This window comes from Panthera pardus, unplaced genomic scaffold (assembly GCF_024362965.1).
Source record: "Panthera pardus isolate Hobbes unplaced genomic scaffold, ASM2436296v1 HiC_scaffold_7, whole genome shotgun sequence".
In the NCBI taxonomy this organism is placed as follows: domain Eukaryota; kingdom Metazoa; phylum Chordata; class Mammalia; order Carnivora; family Felidae; genus Panthera; species Panthera pardus.
Genome location: NW_026527002.1, coordinates 19,598,183 through 19,618,258, shown reverse-complemented (window position 1 = coordinate 19,618,258; position 20,076 = coordinate 19,598,183). Strand labels below are relative to the sequence as shown.

The 20,076-nt window shown below is 42.3% G+C and overlaps 1 protein-coding gene across 5 annotated transcripts in view; it reads right to left on the bottom strand.

Moving 5' to 3' along the window:
* SULF1 (sulfatase 1) overlaps positions 1-20,076 on the bottom strand; it is a 177,204-nt gene that overhangs the window by 56,530 nt on the left and 100,598 nt on the right. For all 5 annotated transcript variants that reach the window (XM_053896526.1, XM_053896524.1, XM_053896527.1 and 2 more), the window contains 3 exons: positions 14,047-14,286; positions 3,524-3,675; positions 1,003-1,172 (listed from right to left, as the gene is read on the bottom strand). In XM_053896526.1, the coding sequence (XP_053752501.1) occupies positions 1,003-1,172; positions 3,524-3,675; positions 14,047-14,286 (562 nt within the window). The remainder of the gene's footprint in view (positions 1-1,002; positions 1,173-3,523; positions 3,676-14,046; positions 14,287-20,076) is intronic.

Below are 20,076 nucleotides of genomic sequence, written 5' to 3'. Positions count from 1 at the left end.
CAGGAAAGGTTCTTCAGGGATATGGAATGACCAGCAACGATGGTGCCTTCAGTGCTTCTCTTTTCATAAATACATTTAATCTATTTTCTTTCTGTCTGGGATTGTGGCTGGGAAGTCAGTGTGGATGAAAACGGATGATATTTAAGCATAAACAGATTAAGAGCCAATTTTGGAGGTTTAGTGATGAAAGAAACAGATATCAGTTCCCTGTTCCCTACCTGTCTGATGGCCGATCCTTCAGCAGACACAGAGCCAACTGCTCTGTAGGGAAGCCTGCATGTTATTGCCATTGGGTGGGAAGGAAGCATGTCAACAGAGTACAAAACAAACTCATGTTCTTTGCTGCCAAAGCATCTAGACTTTTGCACTTTGGGCTAGTGAGAATTATCAGCATAACGCAGCTCTATGCTCTCTGCCTCAGCCCCCCACACCATCAGCCCCCTCCCCGAGCCTCCCCGCCCCTCCTTACCAAGGATCCTGCCTCTCAAAAAGAAACATCAGGTATTTTAAAGCCGTGACCTGAGAAGGCCTCTCGGGCAAGCCCATTCAAGCTTTCTGCAGCAATCCTAATTGCACATCTGTAGCAAAGCTACGACACTATTCACCTAGAAAATAACCCCGCGTTTCTACAACCAGACCAGGGATCGCCAGGCTGTTGCTATGAAAAGCATACCACTGGATCGTTGTTTTTATTATTAGGTCACGCTCAGGAATAGTATTTAAGACAACTGAAGGGAACACTTGATAAAAATTTCCCCCAGTAAGCCTATGTGCTTCTCTTCCTTTCTATTTGGCTACTTATACATGTTGGAAATATGATTCCTAACAACACCACTAGAGAAGGCCCTGTGGCCAGCCTGCGCCATGGTCTCATATCAGAAGCTGGTATTCCGGCCTCTGGAGACACGGTGTGGAAGGAAATGGGGTGAGGGAGAGGTGGGAGGTGGAGAGCAAAGGAAAAGCCTGTGTTCAGCAGGTCCCAGAACGGATGTTATTACTCACATGTGTTGGGAAGCGTTGGGGTACAGTTTTGAAAACTGTGGGGCCGAGTCCTCGGGGCCGTGGGGCGCAGCGTGGCTGATCACCATCATAATGGGCCTATGGGGATACATTCTCTTAGACATTTTGAAGTAATTAATGCTCTCGTTAGTGATTAAGTCTGTGAAGTAGTCCTGAAACATACATTTGACACAAAACAAAAATTACAAAAGGTGACATTCATCAGATCACATTTGAATACTGCTTTCTTCAGAAGCATCTCCCTGAACGAAGAGATAAGGTCTAAAGCAGGAAGGAAAATGACTCCCAAAGCAGCAAAACATCTTCCCTAACAGAGAAAATCGGTTGCCAGTTACTTGCTAGGGCTGCTAGGTTGGTAACACGCAAAAATTTTATTTTAAGTAAAGCACAACTTAGCAATTAAGAAAGAAAAAAAGTCAAGTTCTGTTTGTCCAAGATAATGATCAGATCTGGCAATCCAAATGCTAGAGAACATGAAACACCGGATACATATTTCATTCTCAGGTTTCATTGATGTAATTCGTTGACAAAAAATTTAATTACTTCAAGGGCAGGAAACACCCACGCCCACTACAAATTCACAGTTGCAGAACACACACACACACACACACACACACACAGCCACATGCACAAACAAAAGCAAAGGTCTTTTCTTTAAATTAAAATTTCACCTGTGGGAATTACACAGTAATTAATTGCTAATGAAAGCCATAGCCAAAATCTGGGTACACAGGGAAAAGCTGCAATATTTTATCAATTAATTTACTTGAAACACTAAATATGGGGAGCATTTGATTTCCTGCAGATTATACTGTTAATTGCACAACTAAAATGATACAGCTGCTGGCATTTGGGCCTGACTTCTTAATAAAATGACTTAAGCCACAGTCTGAGGGACTGATGCAACTCTGTAAGGGAGAAGGAAGAAATGGAATGAAGAGGAATGATGAAAATTTTAAATTAAACCACCTGCTTCCTCCAAGTGGGTATCATTGGCCTGGAGTTCCAGTACAAACTTTATTCAGAAAGTGCCCAGACAACGTTCACCATGGTGGAGGCTTCCAGGCATGACTAATCACATGTAGATTCAAGGACCAGAACAGCTGCCAAAGCAGTGCCCAAGGGAGGAAATCTGTGTCACATGTCATTGTTAGGACAAGTCCACAGGCTATCACCTTCCTCCATGGGAGTGTCTGATTCATTCCTTTTCTCACTAAAAAAAGCGCCATATATTCTTTTTGGACACAGTTGTCTTTGACACTTAATCAGCTGTGATAATGGGCAAGTTACGCTAATTTAGTCTTTGGAGGGAATCTTGATTACTTTGCTCTCCTTAGGACAACAGGGAAAGAAAGGTTAATAGCTTGAACAAGGAGCATGAAAGCATCCCCACAGATAAAAAATGATAGCAGTGACAATTAGTGCACTTTGTAGGACATTGCTCAAATCTGCCTCCAAGGTCCCTGCCAGCTCTCGACTTTGATGAGTCTGGAATCCTATTAGCAATGTTTGTGAATTTCATTTGCATTCATTGTTTTCTGAGGGATACCAAAGAGCGAGGCTTACACCTCATCTCCAACCAAGTTCCTTGGGCTCAAATCGGGCCAAGCATAAAGGCAGCACTGTGCCAAAATTAAATCAAGTTCCCTCTTTCTGACTTCTACCAATGGCTCTTTCACAGCGATCTATGCTGGATAGAGCAGACTGTCAGCTTCTTTTAGATAAGCGAGGAAGAGATGGGCATGGCTATAAGGGAAGAGCATATTTTAGGCTAACTAGCAGGCTAAATTCAAAGATATTTCCCCCTTCACTCTTGTCCTCTGAAAATTGTTTTGTTTTAAGTTGGCAATCACAAAACGTTTGTGAATTTAAAAAAGTCTAATCTAGGATCTATTTATCAGAGAGCCAAGGGACATGTCGATTTCAGTGTCTATGAACTGGTTTGGAAATCCTAGGACTGATAGCCTCAGAGACTTTCATGGACTCGAGTCGCCATGGGGCAGGTGTGTCCTTGCCATGTATCAAAGCTTGCTCCCACAGGAGTAAGAGAAAGGACCGTGGTTTCTTGACCTTCGATTATTGCACTTGTCTGCTCTTACTCTTACATCTAAACGTGAAGCCATGGACGAAATATACTTTTACCCCAATGAAAAGCAAAATGGTACAAGATGAACATTTGATTATGTGGACCAATCCTCTGGAGCGCAGAGAAATCAAAAATTATCACAAGACAGAGTGGAGAGATCTATGATTTTCTTGATGATAACTTTCATCAGAGGCTGATTGCCTTTCATCCTAATGAGGGAAAAAAATCACTAGTCAAAGTCAGTGTTCCTTGAAAATCTTTTTCTTGCCTGGAGTTTAAAATTACCTTAAAATTTCTCATTCTAACATTGTGAGAACATAGAAAGCTAATCTCATGTATAACTTAACTCACTGAAAATGGCTTTTCCCCATTACACATAAAGTAAATTGATGCAGTGTGAAAGTGCCTGAAAATTACCTTTGCATAATCAAATCCATGCTTTTCTTTGATGCCATTGCGACAAACAGTGTAATTATAGAAACGAGAATTCTTGATTAATCCAAGCCATTCTCGCCACCCAGGAGGGATGTAGCTGCCATTATATTCATTGAGGTATTTTCCAAAAAAGGCTGCAATGGGAAAAAACAGGATTATTTTCTCATATGAAATGATTAATCACAAATAAATGCATAAATGCATAAGTATGAAATTATGACTTGAAAAAGAGGCAGTAAAACAAAAGTTAACCTAGGTAACAGTGGATGTCAAAACAACAATAGTGTAATACTCTTGATTCTTTGGCCAAGTGACACACATAAGCATTTTCCTTTCAAATAAATAAACCTTGCACCCAAGTACATGGATTATCGTTCAATAAAATTACCATAATGATCACGATACTGCGGGTACATCTATTTCTTGTGGCTGTGCTGGGATAATAGCAGAATTACCCTTTTGTTAAGTTGATGTGACAGAGAAGTAGCCAATAGAAATCTGGAATGCTACCTCTGGGCAAATACTGGAAGACTGAAAGTTCACTCTTTGTGATAAAATAAGTTTCCTAATTTCACTATTTGAGAATTGTAAAAACTATTCACTCTTTGAGTTGTAAAAACACTATAGAAAAGCTTGTCTTTGTTTTCACATATCCAAATTTTCCAAATCGAGGAACCATGGTAAACTCCATTTCTATGGCACATGGTAAGGGTTTTTATGTCACACACATTTTACAGCATCGGTGTTTACATTATGTGTATTTCATGAATGCATAGGTCTATTACTGATAATTAAAAATCCTGATAACATAGAGTTACTACACAGATGGCTAATTTTCATAGAATTATAGTGCAACAGAAGTACATGGGCCACAAACATGCACACCACTGCTCATCGAAGAGGGCACTGGAGGGGCTTCATATTTGTAACTCTGGCATGTCACACATCCAAGAAAGGCCACTGTGCAACAAGACTTATTGATCCTTTCAGAGAAAAACTTTGAATTTGGTCCTCTGCCACAGATGATGATAGGAGAGGGGCAAAGGGGAGAGAAAGGCAGGTTGGAGTTTTGGGAACAAAATGGGTTAGATTTTGAAGTCAAATACCTTGTAACTATTAGAAGGGTCCCAAAAATGTATTGTTAGCATATTTTTGAGAAAGAGGGTACTATCTTTTTCTTTTTCTTTCTTTCTTTCTTTCTTTCTTTCTTTCTTTCTTTCTCTTTTTCTTCCTTCCTTCCTTCCTTCTTTCTTTTTCTTTCTTTCTTTCTTTCTTTCTTTCTTTCTTTCTTTCCTTCTTTGTCTTTCTTTTTCTTTCTTTCTTTCTTTCTTTCTTTCTTTCTTTCTTTCTTTCTTTTTATTTCTTTCCCTTTCTTTCTTTCTTTCTTTCTTTCTTTCTTTCTTTCTTTCTTTCTCTCATATGTTCACTGACTTTAATCACATTACATTTACCATGTTATCACCATGGAATGTAAATTCAGGTTAGACAAGACAGCTTCACAAGTGCAATAAAGCGATCTGGAATATACCAAAGTTTGTGTATAATGTCTGACCAAATCGCCTTGCTGATAAATAATTAATCACTTTAATTGTAGGTAATTTTTTTTTTAATGTTTATTTTTGAGAGAGAAAGAGAGAGAGCATGGGGTAGGGTCAGAGAGAGAGACACACACACAGAATCTGAATCAGGCTCCAGGCTCTGAGCTGTCAGCACAGGGCCCAATGTGGGGCTCGACCTCACGAACCGCGAGATCATGACCTGAGCTGAAGTCAGACACTTAACCAACTGAGCCACCCAGGCGCCCCATAATTTGTTAACATTTATGATTCTTACAGAGAAAATAAACAAACTGCATACATTTAAAAAGTGTTTTTCATTAACTTCGCATTAGTACTTAAAATACACATTTCTATTTCAAGATGATGTTTAAAAATTATTCTAATACAACAGCAACATAACCGTAATTCCGCAGCTACACAAAAAGCTAAACTATGTTCTGTAGTTAAGTTATCCTCATGTTTACATGTATGATTCTTAAGTAAATACTATTTCTCAGCAGCTGCTCTCAGCTTTTTAGGTTTGGTTTAAACACACACACACACACACACACACACACATTTTCATTTGTAAGGAAGCTTATAATGTGATATTCCATGCACTGTTCTGAAAAGGTTCTTTACGAGCCAACCAACCCTAAAAACTGAAGTACTCAATCAGTCTGCAAGAGGAGGACGGTACTATTTCCAATAGTTGTAATTTCGCAAGGGACACGGGTATAGACAAGCACTTTTTTGGGTAACCTAGATGTTTGGTCGCCCTATTAGCTTGCAGACGTAGATAGCCTTCCCCTTAAGTAGGAAGGAGTAGAGAGATTTTTATATGTGTATGTATAGGTGTGTATATGTGCACACGTGTGTTGCACACATGCACACTTACACCTGTATGTACATACATATGTAACACACACATGCATACAAGTTTTACTTTTACTGATTTTTACGAGGCTGCAATCTTTCGTTTTAGGGGGAAACGATGGCTAGCCAGATGCCTTCCATGTCAAAGCCACTTTCTAGGTTCATTAAGCAGGGTCTCCCAGACACCTCCACTTACATCCACGAAGGAAGACAGCTTCTGGAAGACTGGCTTGAGAAGATGAAAACGGATCCCAGGATCAGGCACTTTATTGATAGTGCTCTTCAAGCACGCATTTCTGAATCTGTAAACTTGTCCAGAGTACATCATTTCTGTGTCTTTATGGGATAGCTAGTTTGCTTTCATCTTTGGTCCACAGCCACCTGTAGGATACCTCCACCTGAATGTTTCACTCGCACCTAATACAATCGTCCAGAATGGAATTAATCCTTTTCCCTTAGGAAATTACTTCTTTCTTCAGATTCCTTTTATTCTCTGAGTGTCATAATCACCTTCCTGGTCAACCAGGCTTGGCACCCCAGAGTCTGCCCTGATTTCACCCGCTCCTTTGGTCCCCTCGCTAAGTAGTTGCCACCACCTGCAGGTTCTAGGTGGAAAATGGCTCTCGAACCTGCCCCACCCTTGATTACAGAACGCTTACAGGCTTCTGCCAGCTCTCCTAGCCAGGCTCCAGGCTCTTTCCACTCCTGGTGCCACCTTCCCGAAGACTGGCTCTGGTCACATCACCCTCTTCCAACAATTGTGGACGGACCGTCCCCCTCACCTGCACAACCAAGTTTCATTTGGTAGCTTGCCATTCAAGGCCACCCTGACTGGACAAAATCTGGACAAAATCCCTCTTTCCAGCTCCATCCTGCATTTCTCTTTGACCCCGTGTCCAGAGAATGCATTTTCTCCATTTGCTCTGGTTTTCACCTCTCTGCTTTGCCTGTGCTTTGCCCTCTTCTCCCCACTGTTTACCAAGACCAGACGAGGTGCCATTTCAATCTCAGTCTTTGCCCGGTTCTACAGCGATTTGGTTCTGCGGCTCTCGTGCCATTTTCCCTTTCTTCCTCATGCTACGGTCATGTTTGTACGTAAGCTGATCTCCTTTAGACCGTAAGGGTTCTGAGGGCCAACACCGCCTTTGCCTCATCTCTGTACTCCCCCTGCTTCCCATCCTTGCATATAGTATAGGGGCTCCGAAAGTTTTGTTTCTTGCACTGGGGTTCATGGACCTCCATGTATTCTGGGGATTCTATAAATTCTAGACTTATGTTTTCACTTGAATTATAAGTGGCTGAAGTTGATATTTCTGGTCGGAGTCATTTTCTTGGAAGAGTTGACTCAGGTCTGAGAAACGGGGGTAGGACAAAATGTCAGAGGGTCTCCCATCAGGTAGGACTCAGGATTTCCCTCTGAGCTGACTGTGTGCAGTAGGAATTCTAATGAGGGGTTCTTGTCTTTAGAGACTAATCACCTTTTCACATAAAGTACAAGATAATTTTCCTTTCTAACAAAAGGCAATGTGACCTCCAGTCAGAGGCCGTGGACCAGGGCCACACCCACCATTACTTCAGAAGGGGACGATTTCCAGGAACCTTCCACTTAATAACCTTCGGCCCAGCTCTTTCCCCTGGCCTTCTCCTCATCCCCAGGGGTTTTGTCCCACGTTCCTCTCCGTCTGTCTTAAAAGAGGTAAAAGGGTACAGTGGCTTGGAATATAAACGCTGGAGCCAGCCTGCCTGGGTTCAAATCCTGGCAGTGTCATTTGCTAGCTATCCTCAGGCAAGTTACTTAGCCTCTCTTCACGTCCAGTTCTCCATCTGTGAAAACGCGAGGATACTCATAAGCACAGTGGCGGGGTCGTTGTTAGAATCGAGTGAAATAAAACATACGTAAAGCGCTTAGAACAGTGCCTGGCACATAACAAGGGCTTTTTTAATGCTGCTGCTGCTGCTGGTATTATTATTAGCAGCACCGTTATCATTATGCTCCCAACGCTGTATCCTGGTTTCAAATAATGTACCACTCGGCTGTTGAAGGAGATCTTGGAGTTCCGCGCTTGTGCATTTGGAAAACTTTCTTGAGAGGTTACATACTTCTCTTCCCCAATCGGCCACATTTTGCGGCAACGAATTCCCATTTGGCTTCCGTTTTCTTGCTTAATTAGTTTTTAGATTTTTCTCCTGTTACGTTCAGTTTTGCTCTCTTGTTTTTTCCTCTCGGGGTAGCCACGATGGGTCACTCCTGCCCTTTGCCTCGTTGTTTTACTTGTTCGGTTATTTAGTGCTGTTTTCTATCCATCGCCATGGCTAGTGCCCCTCCCTTAATCCTCCCCTTGTAAACTATTCCTTCTAGTCTCTTAATAGTCCTTGTTGCTTGCTTCAGAACTCCCTCCAGGTTTTCGGTGTCTCTGCGCTAACAGAGTGTAAAAACATGTACTCAGGATTCCAGATGTGCCCTCATCCAGCACACTTGTTCCGAGAGAGACCAGGACCTCATGCATCACGATGCGGCACCCCGGTGCTGTTGGCTTCAAGTTACTCTGGCCTTTCTTGTTGCCTCGTAACATTGAGACTCATTTGTAATCACCCCTGGCCTCTTTCAACATTATGCTTCCTGGCAGCGCTCTGCAATTGATTATCTGGGCTTCTAATTATTTTCTTCCAGATGTATTAAATCTCGTTCTCCCTCCCTAAGGTGAATTTCATTTTCTCGCCCATATTGCCATTATATTATGTGTAGTTTGAAGTTTTTCTTATCCCTTGGCATTGGCAATTCACGTCAACTTACTACCATCAGAATATATCACTAACACACCATCTACCTGTCCTTCTAGATCATTCTCTTCTCTGAGACATCATTAAGCACTTCCCTTCATGGCTGTTTAAAAAGGGGGTGGGGGGGGGTCGGGTGACAGGCAGAAAGATCAGAAAGACCTGATTATAATTACGGGTGACTTTAGGCCCTGCTACGTCTGCGGAGGACAATCTGTTACATAATACTTAAAAATTTTTCCTTCAACTCTTTGAAGCAAAGGCTTTTAGGTCAGCAGGAGGAACTATAGAAAAGAGTTCTGATGCTGTGGAGAAGTTAAATCTTATTTAACATAACAAATGGTACACTAATTGAGTTTTTACTGCGTGTAATTGATAAACTTGGGGTCACAGGATTTTACTGGTAGTTAACACACCAATATACGTAAGTTTGAACCAAGTTAAAATTATAATTTAATTCCCCAAGGAAACTGTAAGTCTAATGAAGACAAGGATCTTACTTATATCTTGTCAAGCCAGGGATCTTACTTTATATCTTTTCATATCCCAGCACTTAGTGTAAGTCTAAGCATATGTAGTTCAATACATGTATGCTATACCATATGTTACTATCAAGATCTATAATACCATAATTCATTAAAATAAGAATATTAGTGTGTGGAGGACAAATAAATAAATAAATAATTTTGCTATGAGTAACATAAGTTTTGTAAAATAAAACGACATGAAATCAGAAGAATTGATTCATTGGTCTAAATTATTTTGTTATAAAAGACTTCTTTACAAAGAGATTTACTGCAGCTCTCCATTAAATATTGCCCCTTTCACCCAAGTGATATGAAGTTAAATGAGTATGACTAAAGTTTAATTCACATGTGATTTTATGTATCATGTGTTACGATTGTAATGTGAACACTACAATCTTTAAATGAGTCCATATAAAACGTACAGGGATTATAATAAAATTACAGTTTAATTTCAGGCAGGAAAGAAAACCTAGGAATCATTCTGGTTGATCTCTGCATTGCATATACAAACTGGGAAACTAGCTCATGCAAGTTCTCCGAACATATTAAAGGCAGAGATGGGACAAGGGTCCGACTCCCCTCAGCCTTGATTTAGGGTTTTTTTTTTTCTGATATGTGATGCTATCTCTCCAACGTGGCTTGTTACTTTTACCTTAAAACCAATGACAGGTTTTACATTCATGTCTATACTCTTACAAGAACTTTACACTACATTTTTTTTTTTTTTGAGCAGATGGGCAGGATATTCATTTCTATGATAGATAATCCAATATCAGTCCCACTTCACTTGTCAGAACATAGAATGCAATAGACGTGTTGTTGTATTTTCCCCTTTTGAACATTAAAGCTGTTGGACAGTCATATTTTCCATGAGTAAAGTTAGAAAAATTTAGGCTATAGCCAGTCCAAAAATATGCCTCAGTTCTGAAAAAGAAAAAATCATGTCAGACAATGGTAAATATAATATTGGATCAATTCGATTCATTTAAATCCACATATTCTGGAGGCATCCCAAAATAAGCCTCTTAGTAATTCGTCTTCTCTGACTTGTTCTTCATAAAACTGATTACTGCACTGTGCTTTTCTTTAGATGAATATTTATGTATGATATATATTTTGGTTTCTTGCATTATTTTTCTTAGCTTCTCAGCTAAATGTTCCAAATAATGTATTCATTATTAGAAAAACAATAAAATCTTTATATATTGGCTTTCCCCCCTTCTAGTTTAGTGGCTTATAAATAATTATGTTGGTTTAATACCTATTCACCAATTTTCTTAATTTCCTAAGATGCCTGTCCTCCTGATGTGCTTATTTGTGTATTTTCAAATGGGACCCTGTCCCTGGCTAGATCAATAAACTCTTGTCACAAAGACATCTCTGCTTCCTAATTGTCTGAGACACTTCAATATTTTCCCATCAAGGATAAATTTAAATTGTATAGATCTCTATCATTGACATTTTAGTCTTCCAATTTGTATTTTTGCCTGATTCACTAATGGGCCCATCAAAATTTATTATGTGTGTATCATCCTTTTTTGGTTTATCAACTATTTGGAAAAGTCCTCGTTTCCTTTAAAGAATTCCTTTTCCCCTGTTAAGATGACTCACTATAAATTCAATTATTACCTAAGTATCCAGGCCCCTGGGTGGAAGGTTGGCCTCAGAATCAGACTTAGGTTCCAGGAGCAAATCTCCTGTTCTTGGAGAAGACAAGTGACTGAAGCAGGCTGCTGGGCTGCACAAAAAGCCTGACAGTTGTCATCGGGGCAGGCTTATGGGGTGCAGTGTCATTCTAGACCTAACCTGTACATTTAGGGTAGGACACTGGAAAGAACTCTGAAGACCAAGGTCCTGACACCCGTTCTTCCCATTAGAATATCAGATGTGCCACTTTGATCTTGTTGGTGTAAATTTGCTCACCTGAAAATAAGGGGATGGAACTAAATTATCTCTATTTTATTCAAGCTCTTGTAATCCATTGTAGGGTAGATATAATGTAGTATAACTAAAACAAGGCCCAGAGTATACTGTGCTTCTTAGATAATTTGTTTCTATCTTGGTGACCCAGTAAACTTCGTAATGGATGGCATTTCAATTTTTCCTTTTGCCATCTGGAAGCTTAGTTCCAAATATGCACCTTTTCTCCACATCTCCATGGCATGCACTTTGTATACCAAGCTTTGCCTTGACTTTAACTGGTACAGCCCTTCATTTCCATTTTCCAGGGTTCTTACTGTTCGGTATCCTGTTACGTTTTACATGTCTCTGAAGGTGCTATGGAATGAGGCATGACAGAAACATGTAAAGAAAGAAGATGATGGAAAAAGGAAAGACTTTGGAGTCAGGTGTGCTAGATTCATCCTACCACGGACAAGCCTGTGACCTTAGACAACTCTCCTGAGTCTCTGTTTCTTCACTGGCAACACAGGCAAATCCTTTCTTTCCAGGTTGCCGGAAGAATTACGTGAGACAATTTAGATAAAGCGTCTGTGCACATAAGTAAACGACATATATTAATTTCCTTCTTTTCCCCCTTTCTTTTTTCTCCGTAGTTTTATTGATGTGTAAGTGACAATCAAAAGCTGTAATATATTTAAGGTGTACAACCCGATGGCATGAAATACATAAAGACTGTGAAACATTCACCACCGCCAAGCCAATCAACATATCCATCACCTCACACCTCTACTATTTTCCTTTTGTGGTCACAACACCAAAGATCTACCCTCTCAGCAAATTTCAAGTGCACAATACAATATTGTGGGCTATGGTTACATAGCCGTATGTCGTTTCTTCAGAACTCATTCATCTTCTTCTTGCCCTTGCTTGATTTGCCCCGAAACAGACTATCAAACCCTGGTTGACCACTCTTAGTCTTGGTAGGGTTCTCTGTGTCATCCTGCAGCTTTATTTCTCATGACAGGCATCGTCCGTCTCACTCTGGATATGGTGAGAGTCCCGACCCTTCAAGCTCTATACCTGCTACTAGGGATTAAATTCTAGGGAGCCTGGGAGTCGAAAGGCATTGATTTCATATGATGCTTCTCATGAACAAAACACGAGTCGGTGGTTAAAATCAGGAACCAGGCATCAGGGGAGAATTTCTGGTTTCGCTTCCTAGCTGGTCACACAGTATTTGAAATCCCCACCCCAGTTATAACACACAGCCAAGTACATTTGCTGTCTGTAAACCCTACAGGGATGTTTGATGGGTTTGCAAATTGCCTTAGGGCTCTCAGACGAAAGGTGCCATAAATTTAAATCACTTATGTGAGAAAACACACTTAGGATAAGGCACTCTCAGTAACCTAGTTTCTTTCCTAAGTATAAGCAAACACCCTTGAGAGTCACAGGAGGAGCCTTCCCTCTGAATGGAGATCTTGAGATGCTTGTGAATGACAATGCTATCAGAGTCAAAATCAATATTTTTATCCATAAATAACAAGTATTAAGAGCGCACAGAACGCCCTGAGAAGAAGCAAATGGCCTCATACTTTCCAAGTCCAGAGGGAAAGATTAATTTCATGTTTTAAAGATATTTCAGAGAATACATATATCTGAAACCCTTTACTTCTAAATCTTCAGAATAGAGAGGCTGTAGACCCTCAAACCATTTCCAACAAACTTTAATGATGACATCTTTAATCCTTCTAAGTTTTGGTGGTTCTGAAAAAAACTATTTGTGCACTGCAGCTCTTCTATAAACACCTTTGTTGCCTTTCATGAAGAAATGTTCAGAAAACCCCTAAGAGAACATCGGAATGCTGGGATAATAAAGGCTTTGGGGGCTAACGTTACCACAGTCTTTCTTACAAAGATTGAATGACGTTTATGACTTCTCTTTTTTTAAAAAAATTTTTTAGTGTTTATTTATTTCAGAGAGACAGAGTGCGAGTGGGACAGGGGCAGAGAGAGAGGGAGACACAGAATCGGAAGCAGTCTCCAGGCTCTGAGCTCTCAGCACAGAGCCCGACACAGGGCTCGAACTCACAGACCGCGAGATCATGACCTGAGCCGAAGTCAGATGCTTAACTGACTGAGCCACCCAGGCGCCCCTGTGACTTTTCTTGAAAGAGGTCTCCAATTTTCAAAAGAGCAATTAACCAGAAACCTCTTCTTGCCCTATGTAGGTTAAACAATGACAGCAGGTGTAGCGATTGGGAGGCCTTCCTTTCCTGGAAGACGGGGGTGAACATGTGAGACCTACAAATAACCACAGCCTAAGCTAAAGAAACTCCAACTTCTATTAGTTATGAATGAATAAACAGATGAATCAACAAGGCACACCTCATTGGCTTATTCATTCAGTTATTTACTAATTCAAAAAATAATTTTTGATTATCTAGTGGGTCCCAGGTCTTGGAGTGGATGCTAAGCAGTTTCAAACATTTGATGATTTCTCACTGAAACAATCTGCAGGAATTTACCAACACCTAAGACAAGCCTCAGGCTTGATCCCAAGCAGGCAAATGATCCCAAGCAGGCAAATGGGGTGAATACTCTTCTGTTGCAGATCCTCTTAGAAAATTCTGATCGTTGGGTGCTCTGATGAATATAACACTTTTGTAACGTACCCACTGAGAATCACTCTTTTTTCTAAGGGATCGCTCATTGGTACACTTTTCAGAGTAAAAAAGAAGGGCATGGGGAGGACACTGATGCAGAAGAGAAGAGTCTACCCTACTTCTGCTTATTGGAACGTCATCTATTTCATTACACCATGCATTTACCTGTATCTCAGATATACAGCCAGAAGTTCATTGGCTAGAAAGTCCACCTTTACCTGTTCTGTAGCCAGTGTTGTTAAGATACACAGCAAAAGTCCGAGGTTCATGCATCGCCTGCCAGGACGGCGAAGAGCAGTTCTCATTGTTGGTGTAGACATTGTGGTTGTGCACATACTTTCCGGTGAGCATGGAGGACCGGGAGGGGCAGCACATGGGGGTAGTCACAAAAGCGTTGGTGAAGGTGGCCCCCCCATGCTCCATAATCTTTCTTGTTTTGTTCATGACTTGCAGGGACCCTGGAAAGGACAATTTCAACGTTGTTTAGCAGCCTGCGCCACACGAACACCCATTTATGCCGTGTCACTCAGTGACCCTGTTCCCCTGATTTATTAATTTCCCTCCATTGGCTTGAAGGGCTCTATAATTTGACAGTTCCCATTTCCGGAACAAAATTAAGCATTTGGGATCCTATCATCTCAAGCATTTTGCAGAATAATAAACACAATTCAGCTTCTCCTCTCCTTACTCACAAAGAAAAAAATGCAGGCTAATCTGATAATTAAAGCTAGAATTTTAGATATGGAGCAAATTCAAAGGCCAGCAGCCTTTTGAAGATTACCAGAGAACAATAGCCTGTTACACAGAACATCAAAACCCCAGCCCACCACATATGCACAATGCTTGTGACATTGCAGAGGTTACTAGATATAGTGTTTCAATCATATGAAATTAAAGAGGAAAGCCATTTTTCCCCCTATTAAGTAAAAGTCTCTCCCAAATGTCTGTATTTAATTTAAAAAATTTCTTCTTTGTAACTTGGTGTTCCCTAGCAAAGTCACCAAATACCTGCCAGTTTTTCTATCAGGATAGTACTACCAATTTACATCTTAACTTGTTTACATGTAATATCAAAAGACAGACTGCTTATGAAAGAGCTATGATTCTACTGCACTCAAAAGGATTTACATAGAGTAAAATATTCCATTCTGACTGTGAAGGATGAAATTGTAACATAAGATTGCTGAGGAAGAAAAAAACTACTTCGATTACTCTACCCAGCCAAACACTGCCGCTGAAACACATCCAAATACTGCAGAAAAAAAAGCACAGGCTAGAATTCAATAGTCTTTTCAGGACTTGTCAAGAAATGCACTACAGAGCACTACAGCCAAGCCCATTGCATTTGAATCCTGGAGCCTCACATTTCCAACAGGTCCCACTTCTTCCAAAGAAAGGGAGAAAGTCTATGTCGTTTTCCAGCGAGGAAGGAAATCGTAATGCAAACCAGGCAAGCATTCAGAGCAGAAGAGAAGTGTGCAATGGTCCAAAAAGCCACAGTTAGCCTGATTTTTTTCACATATTAGCTCTTTCTGTTCACATGAAACATACGAAAACAGGAGGAAGGTTTCTAATTGGGTCTCATTAGAGCTCCCTAAAATAGGCTTCAGTTAGGAGGATTCCTGACTGCTTTTTCTCCCCTGGTTGTCTTCAGGGGATCAAGCAACCTCTTTGTAATCGGTGAATAACATGTAGTGAGTGCCCACTTCATGCTGAACATTCTATCAACCTCAGTACTCTGGGCTGGTCCCGTAAGTGTAGCGTTAACAAAAGAAATGGAAAATCCTCTGCTCCCTTGGTCTTCGGCAGTAAACTATCTGGACGAGAACCTACGTATAGAAATCACATTGGGGACATTTGCAAAGCAACGTAAGAGTGTGGCTATAGCAGTAGCAGTAAAATAAGGCTACAAGGGACTGAGGGGGATGTCTAATAAGAGTTCTGAAACAAGAAATGAGGACAAATGGAAGGAGAGCAGGAAGAAAAACGCAAGACGGGCGCAGTGTGTTAGTGGACAGGACGGTATGTGTGGGCTCGGGAGGTGGGGGGAGTAGACGGAGGAGTGCAGCACACTGATTCCCTAGAACGAAAAAGAATGGACACTTCTCTTCATGAAATGTGGGAGGCAGAGTTAGTGAATGGCTTTGAGGTTGGGCAGAGATATTTAGATTTGAAAGAATAGCCAAAATGAAGGCAGAACAGTTTCTTTGTCAAAGGCATGAATGACACGATAAGGAAAAAGTCTTTGAGGGTGTTGTTGTGGCAACGTGGTGATGGAGGTATGTGCACTGAGGAGGGAACAGGCCGCTCCATCGACGTCACAGCCAAGGGATCGCTGAGGCTGTCAGGCCATGAGATGATAAGCACCTGAACTGGATGGTGCCTCTAAAACGGAGCATCTAAGAAGCAGATCCCAGAGACACCATAATGCATCAGAAGGCGATGAGTTGACTATACGGCAACATCTTCGGCACAGGAAGAAAACTGGAGAAGTAATGGTTCGCTGTTGCTCAAGAAGTAACTAAAAAGATGGGACGCCTGGGAGGCTCAGTCAGTTAAGGGTCTGACTCTTGATCTCGGCTCAGGTCATGACCTCATGGTTCGTGAGTTCAAGCCCCGCCTTGGGCTCTGTGCTGACAGCGCAGAGCCTGCTCGGGATTCTCTCTCTCCCTCTTTCTCTGCCCCTCCCCAGTGTGGTCGTGCTCTCTCTCTCTCTCTCCCTCCCTCTCTCAAAATGAATTTAACAAAGAAGTAACTAAAAAGACATATGCCCTGTAGAAGATCAAGGAAGTCCATTTTAGAAATGTGGTTTATATTTTTTGATCATATGGGGGAAGCACCCTGGACAGGGAAAGAACTAGACGGATACAGACATGGGGAGTGGGGAGAGTGAAGGGTAGACGCCCAAGTCTACTCATTTGTTCCTCTCTCCTCTTTACATCTCTGCAGTGCTTACTTCATGTAGTATCTTGAATTTGGGGAAAACTCAGCAAACACTATTGATGGATTTTCATTGCCAAATAAATACTCTCTTTATTTCACAGAATGGGGTATCCGTTTCCTTTATGAGTCTTAGCACATTAACAAAAAAAAAAGTACTGGGAACCCTCCTCCAAGGTCCTGAATCTCCTGCAATCTCCTGTTTTCAGACTCATTCAGACTGCTGATATGGGACGGCAGTGGGAAATCTGATCTAAGGTCAAATAACAGGAAAAGGGGAGCTAAAACTTAGTCCAGTTCATAACTTGGATTTGCCGCCACCAGGACTCCTCTGCCATTCTAAATGTCACTCTTTTAATTAACTAAGCTGATTATGTCGAGGTCCTAAATAATTCGTCCAGATTCCAACCAGGTCCCACATCAAAGGGACTGATGAGGACCTTTGGTCCCCTCGGTCACCATGACCACTGTAGCCCCACCATTAGGATTCCTGAAAGTGGGTATCTGGCCTGACGTTTCTCAGTGAAGAGAAGATTCTGAGACAGTGTTTCTCCAACTTTAAAAATCACCCGGAGAGCACGTCAAATCGGAATCCTGGGCCAGCCCTGAGGTGCTGATTGAAGAAGACTTGGGGAAACACCAGAGAATTTGTACTTGTAACAAGCTCCCTAGTGAAGCTGCTTCACTTCACTTGCACTTGGACCACACTCGCACTCGAGTGTCTGGCTGGACACAGAACCTGGGAAGCCTGGAGCTGCGAGAGACTTTCGTGGGTGCCTCTAAGTGGCTCAGCCCAGTCCCGAGGTGCAAGACACTGCAGACAGGAATGGGAAACATCGATGTCATGCTTAACTCTCAGCCGGATTCCCTTCGGAGCACTTCACACACATCAATCAGTTCATTTAATCTTGACGATAAGCCTTCACAGCAGGTGTTATTACTTATTACTCGTATATAAAAACCACAGATGATAAGACTGAGGGGCCGAAGGGTTAAATAGCATTCTGAGGGCCACACAAACCCTAGGTTAGCAGAGCCTAGACGCGAATGCAGGCAATCTGCTCCAGAGACCGTGCTCAAGAGCCCCTAGATCTCGGCTGAGTACTGGCCGTGACACTGACGTTTTCAAGACTGAGAAACAGAAAAGAAAAGCTGTCTGCTCGCAGTCAAGATACGTCTCACTTTCCGCAGTCTTGTATTTTGCTTCACCTGGCCTCTTAGAGGCGATGCTGACAGGCACTGCTGCCTGCCTCCTGCCAGCCCCCTCCCCGAGGGCTGAAGTGACCTCAGTGGCCCAGGCCAAGGTGAAGGGGGAGTGGGCTGTGGATGCGTCTGTCTTCGTAGCTGACATCCACTCCGGTGCTAAATGCAGCCTCTGATCTCGGTGGGTTCTGTGCAGATGACAGGCACGGGGATCCCACCCCTTCACTCTGACTTTATATGTACCAGTAAGGAAAGCACGAAGCACCTTCTTGGCACGGCTGCGTGTCGATTAAGGTCGGTCGGTCGGTCACACCGATTTGCACCGCATGCATCACCGTCGTGATGGTGATGACACTACTGGTTTCTCATCGGGACGCTCTCTCTCCCTGAAGCTATTCTGTAATAAAACTCATAACTATGCACTTACAGCTGTTGAGATTAATGAATGGGACAATGTCCTGTCCTGTTGTTGGAAGGACTCACTTTTGTATGTTATAAATTTTTACTTATTTATTTTGAGAGAGAGAAAGAGAGAGAGAGAGAAACCAGGAGAGGAGCAGAGACAGAGAGACAGAGGATTTGAAGAGGGGTCTGCGCGGACAGCACAGAGCCCCATGTGGGGCTCGAACCTGTATGCCACGAGATCATGACCTGAGCTGAAGGCAGCCACTTAACCGAATGAGCCACCCAGGTGCCCTGGAAGCGCTCAGTTTTGTTTTTAAGCTGCAGCTCCTCACCTCCCTGAGTTTCAGGTCTTTGGGGTCGAAAATGCAAATTGTGCTGATTCTCAGTTATTAGAACAATTATTTCATAGGCATGACACGAAGCTTACGGCTGAAGACTCATAACAAGATTCACAAGGCAGTGCTTAGGAGGCTAAGAATGAGACGAGAAAGAGCCCTGGACTTGAACTTATGGGAAAACATCTGGATTTTGCCATAGATCAGCTTGAGCAAGTCTTTTACTCTCTTCTGGGGTGAATGTCTCATCTGTAAAATGGGGCTAAGAATAGTTCCCCAGCTGGATCACAGGGTTGTTGAGGAGCAAATGGCATGATGCTGTTACAGTGCCTCTTGCATGGAGTGTTGTCAGATGGGCTGGGATTTCACTGTGTGCTCACCTCAACCCGCCACATTAATTTTCTCCTGTCGTTTTCATGCCCTTCTCTTCTCTGTAATTTACATCTGAATTCCAAAAGGGGGATAAAAGCAGACAGGTTGCCATAGACTGAATATTTGTATCCCCCACAAAATGTGTGTGTTGAACCCAACGTCCAAGGCGATGGGGTTAGGAGGAGGGGTCTTTGGGAGGGGATTAGATCATGAAGGTGGGGCCCTCATGAGTGGGATTAATGCCCTTATATAAGAGGCCCCACGGGGCTCCCTTGCCCCTTCTGCCGTGTGAGAACACATAATGAGACAGCCATCTGTGAGCTAGGAAGCAGGCTTGCACCAGACATTGAATCTGCTAGTGCCTTGACCTTGGACTTCCCAGCCTCCAGAACTGTGAGATATAAATGTCTGGTGTTTATAAGCCACCAAGTCATGTAGTCTATGGTGTTTTGCTATAGACTGTTCAGGAGTAAGACAGAAGTCAACTATTATTTCTATGTTTTAAGACGTAAAATGTTAATGATGGCTTATAGTTAAAAATCTGAATTCTCTCCTACTCCACATATACTGCTCCCCTACCTCCCCTTAAGCAAGAAGCCTGACTTCATTTTCATTTAAAATTGTCCGTGGGGGAGCCTGGGTGGCTCGATCTGTTAAACCTCTTAAAATCGACTCTTGATTGTGGCTCAGGTCATGATCTCGCAGCTCGTGGGATCGAGCCCTGAGTTGGGCTCTGCACTGGCAGCACGGAGCCTGGTTGGGATTCTCTCTCTCCTTCTCTCTGCCCCTCCCCCATGTGCTCTCTTTCTCTCTCAAAAATAACAAGTAAAATAAACATTAAAAAATAAAAATAGGGACACCTGGGTGGCTCAGTCAGTTAAGCGGCCGACTTCGGCTCAGGTCATGATCTCGCGGTCCGTGAGATGGAGCCCCACTTCGGGCTCTGTGTTGACAGCTCAGAGCCTGGAGCCTGTTTTGGATTCTGTGTCTCCC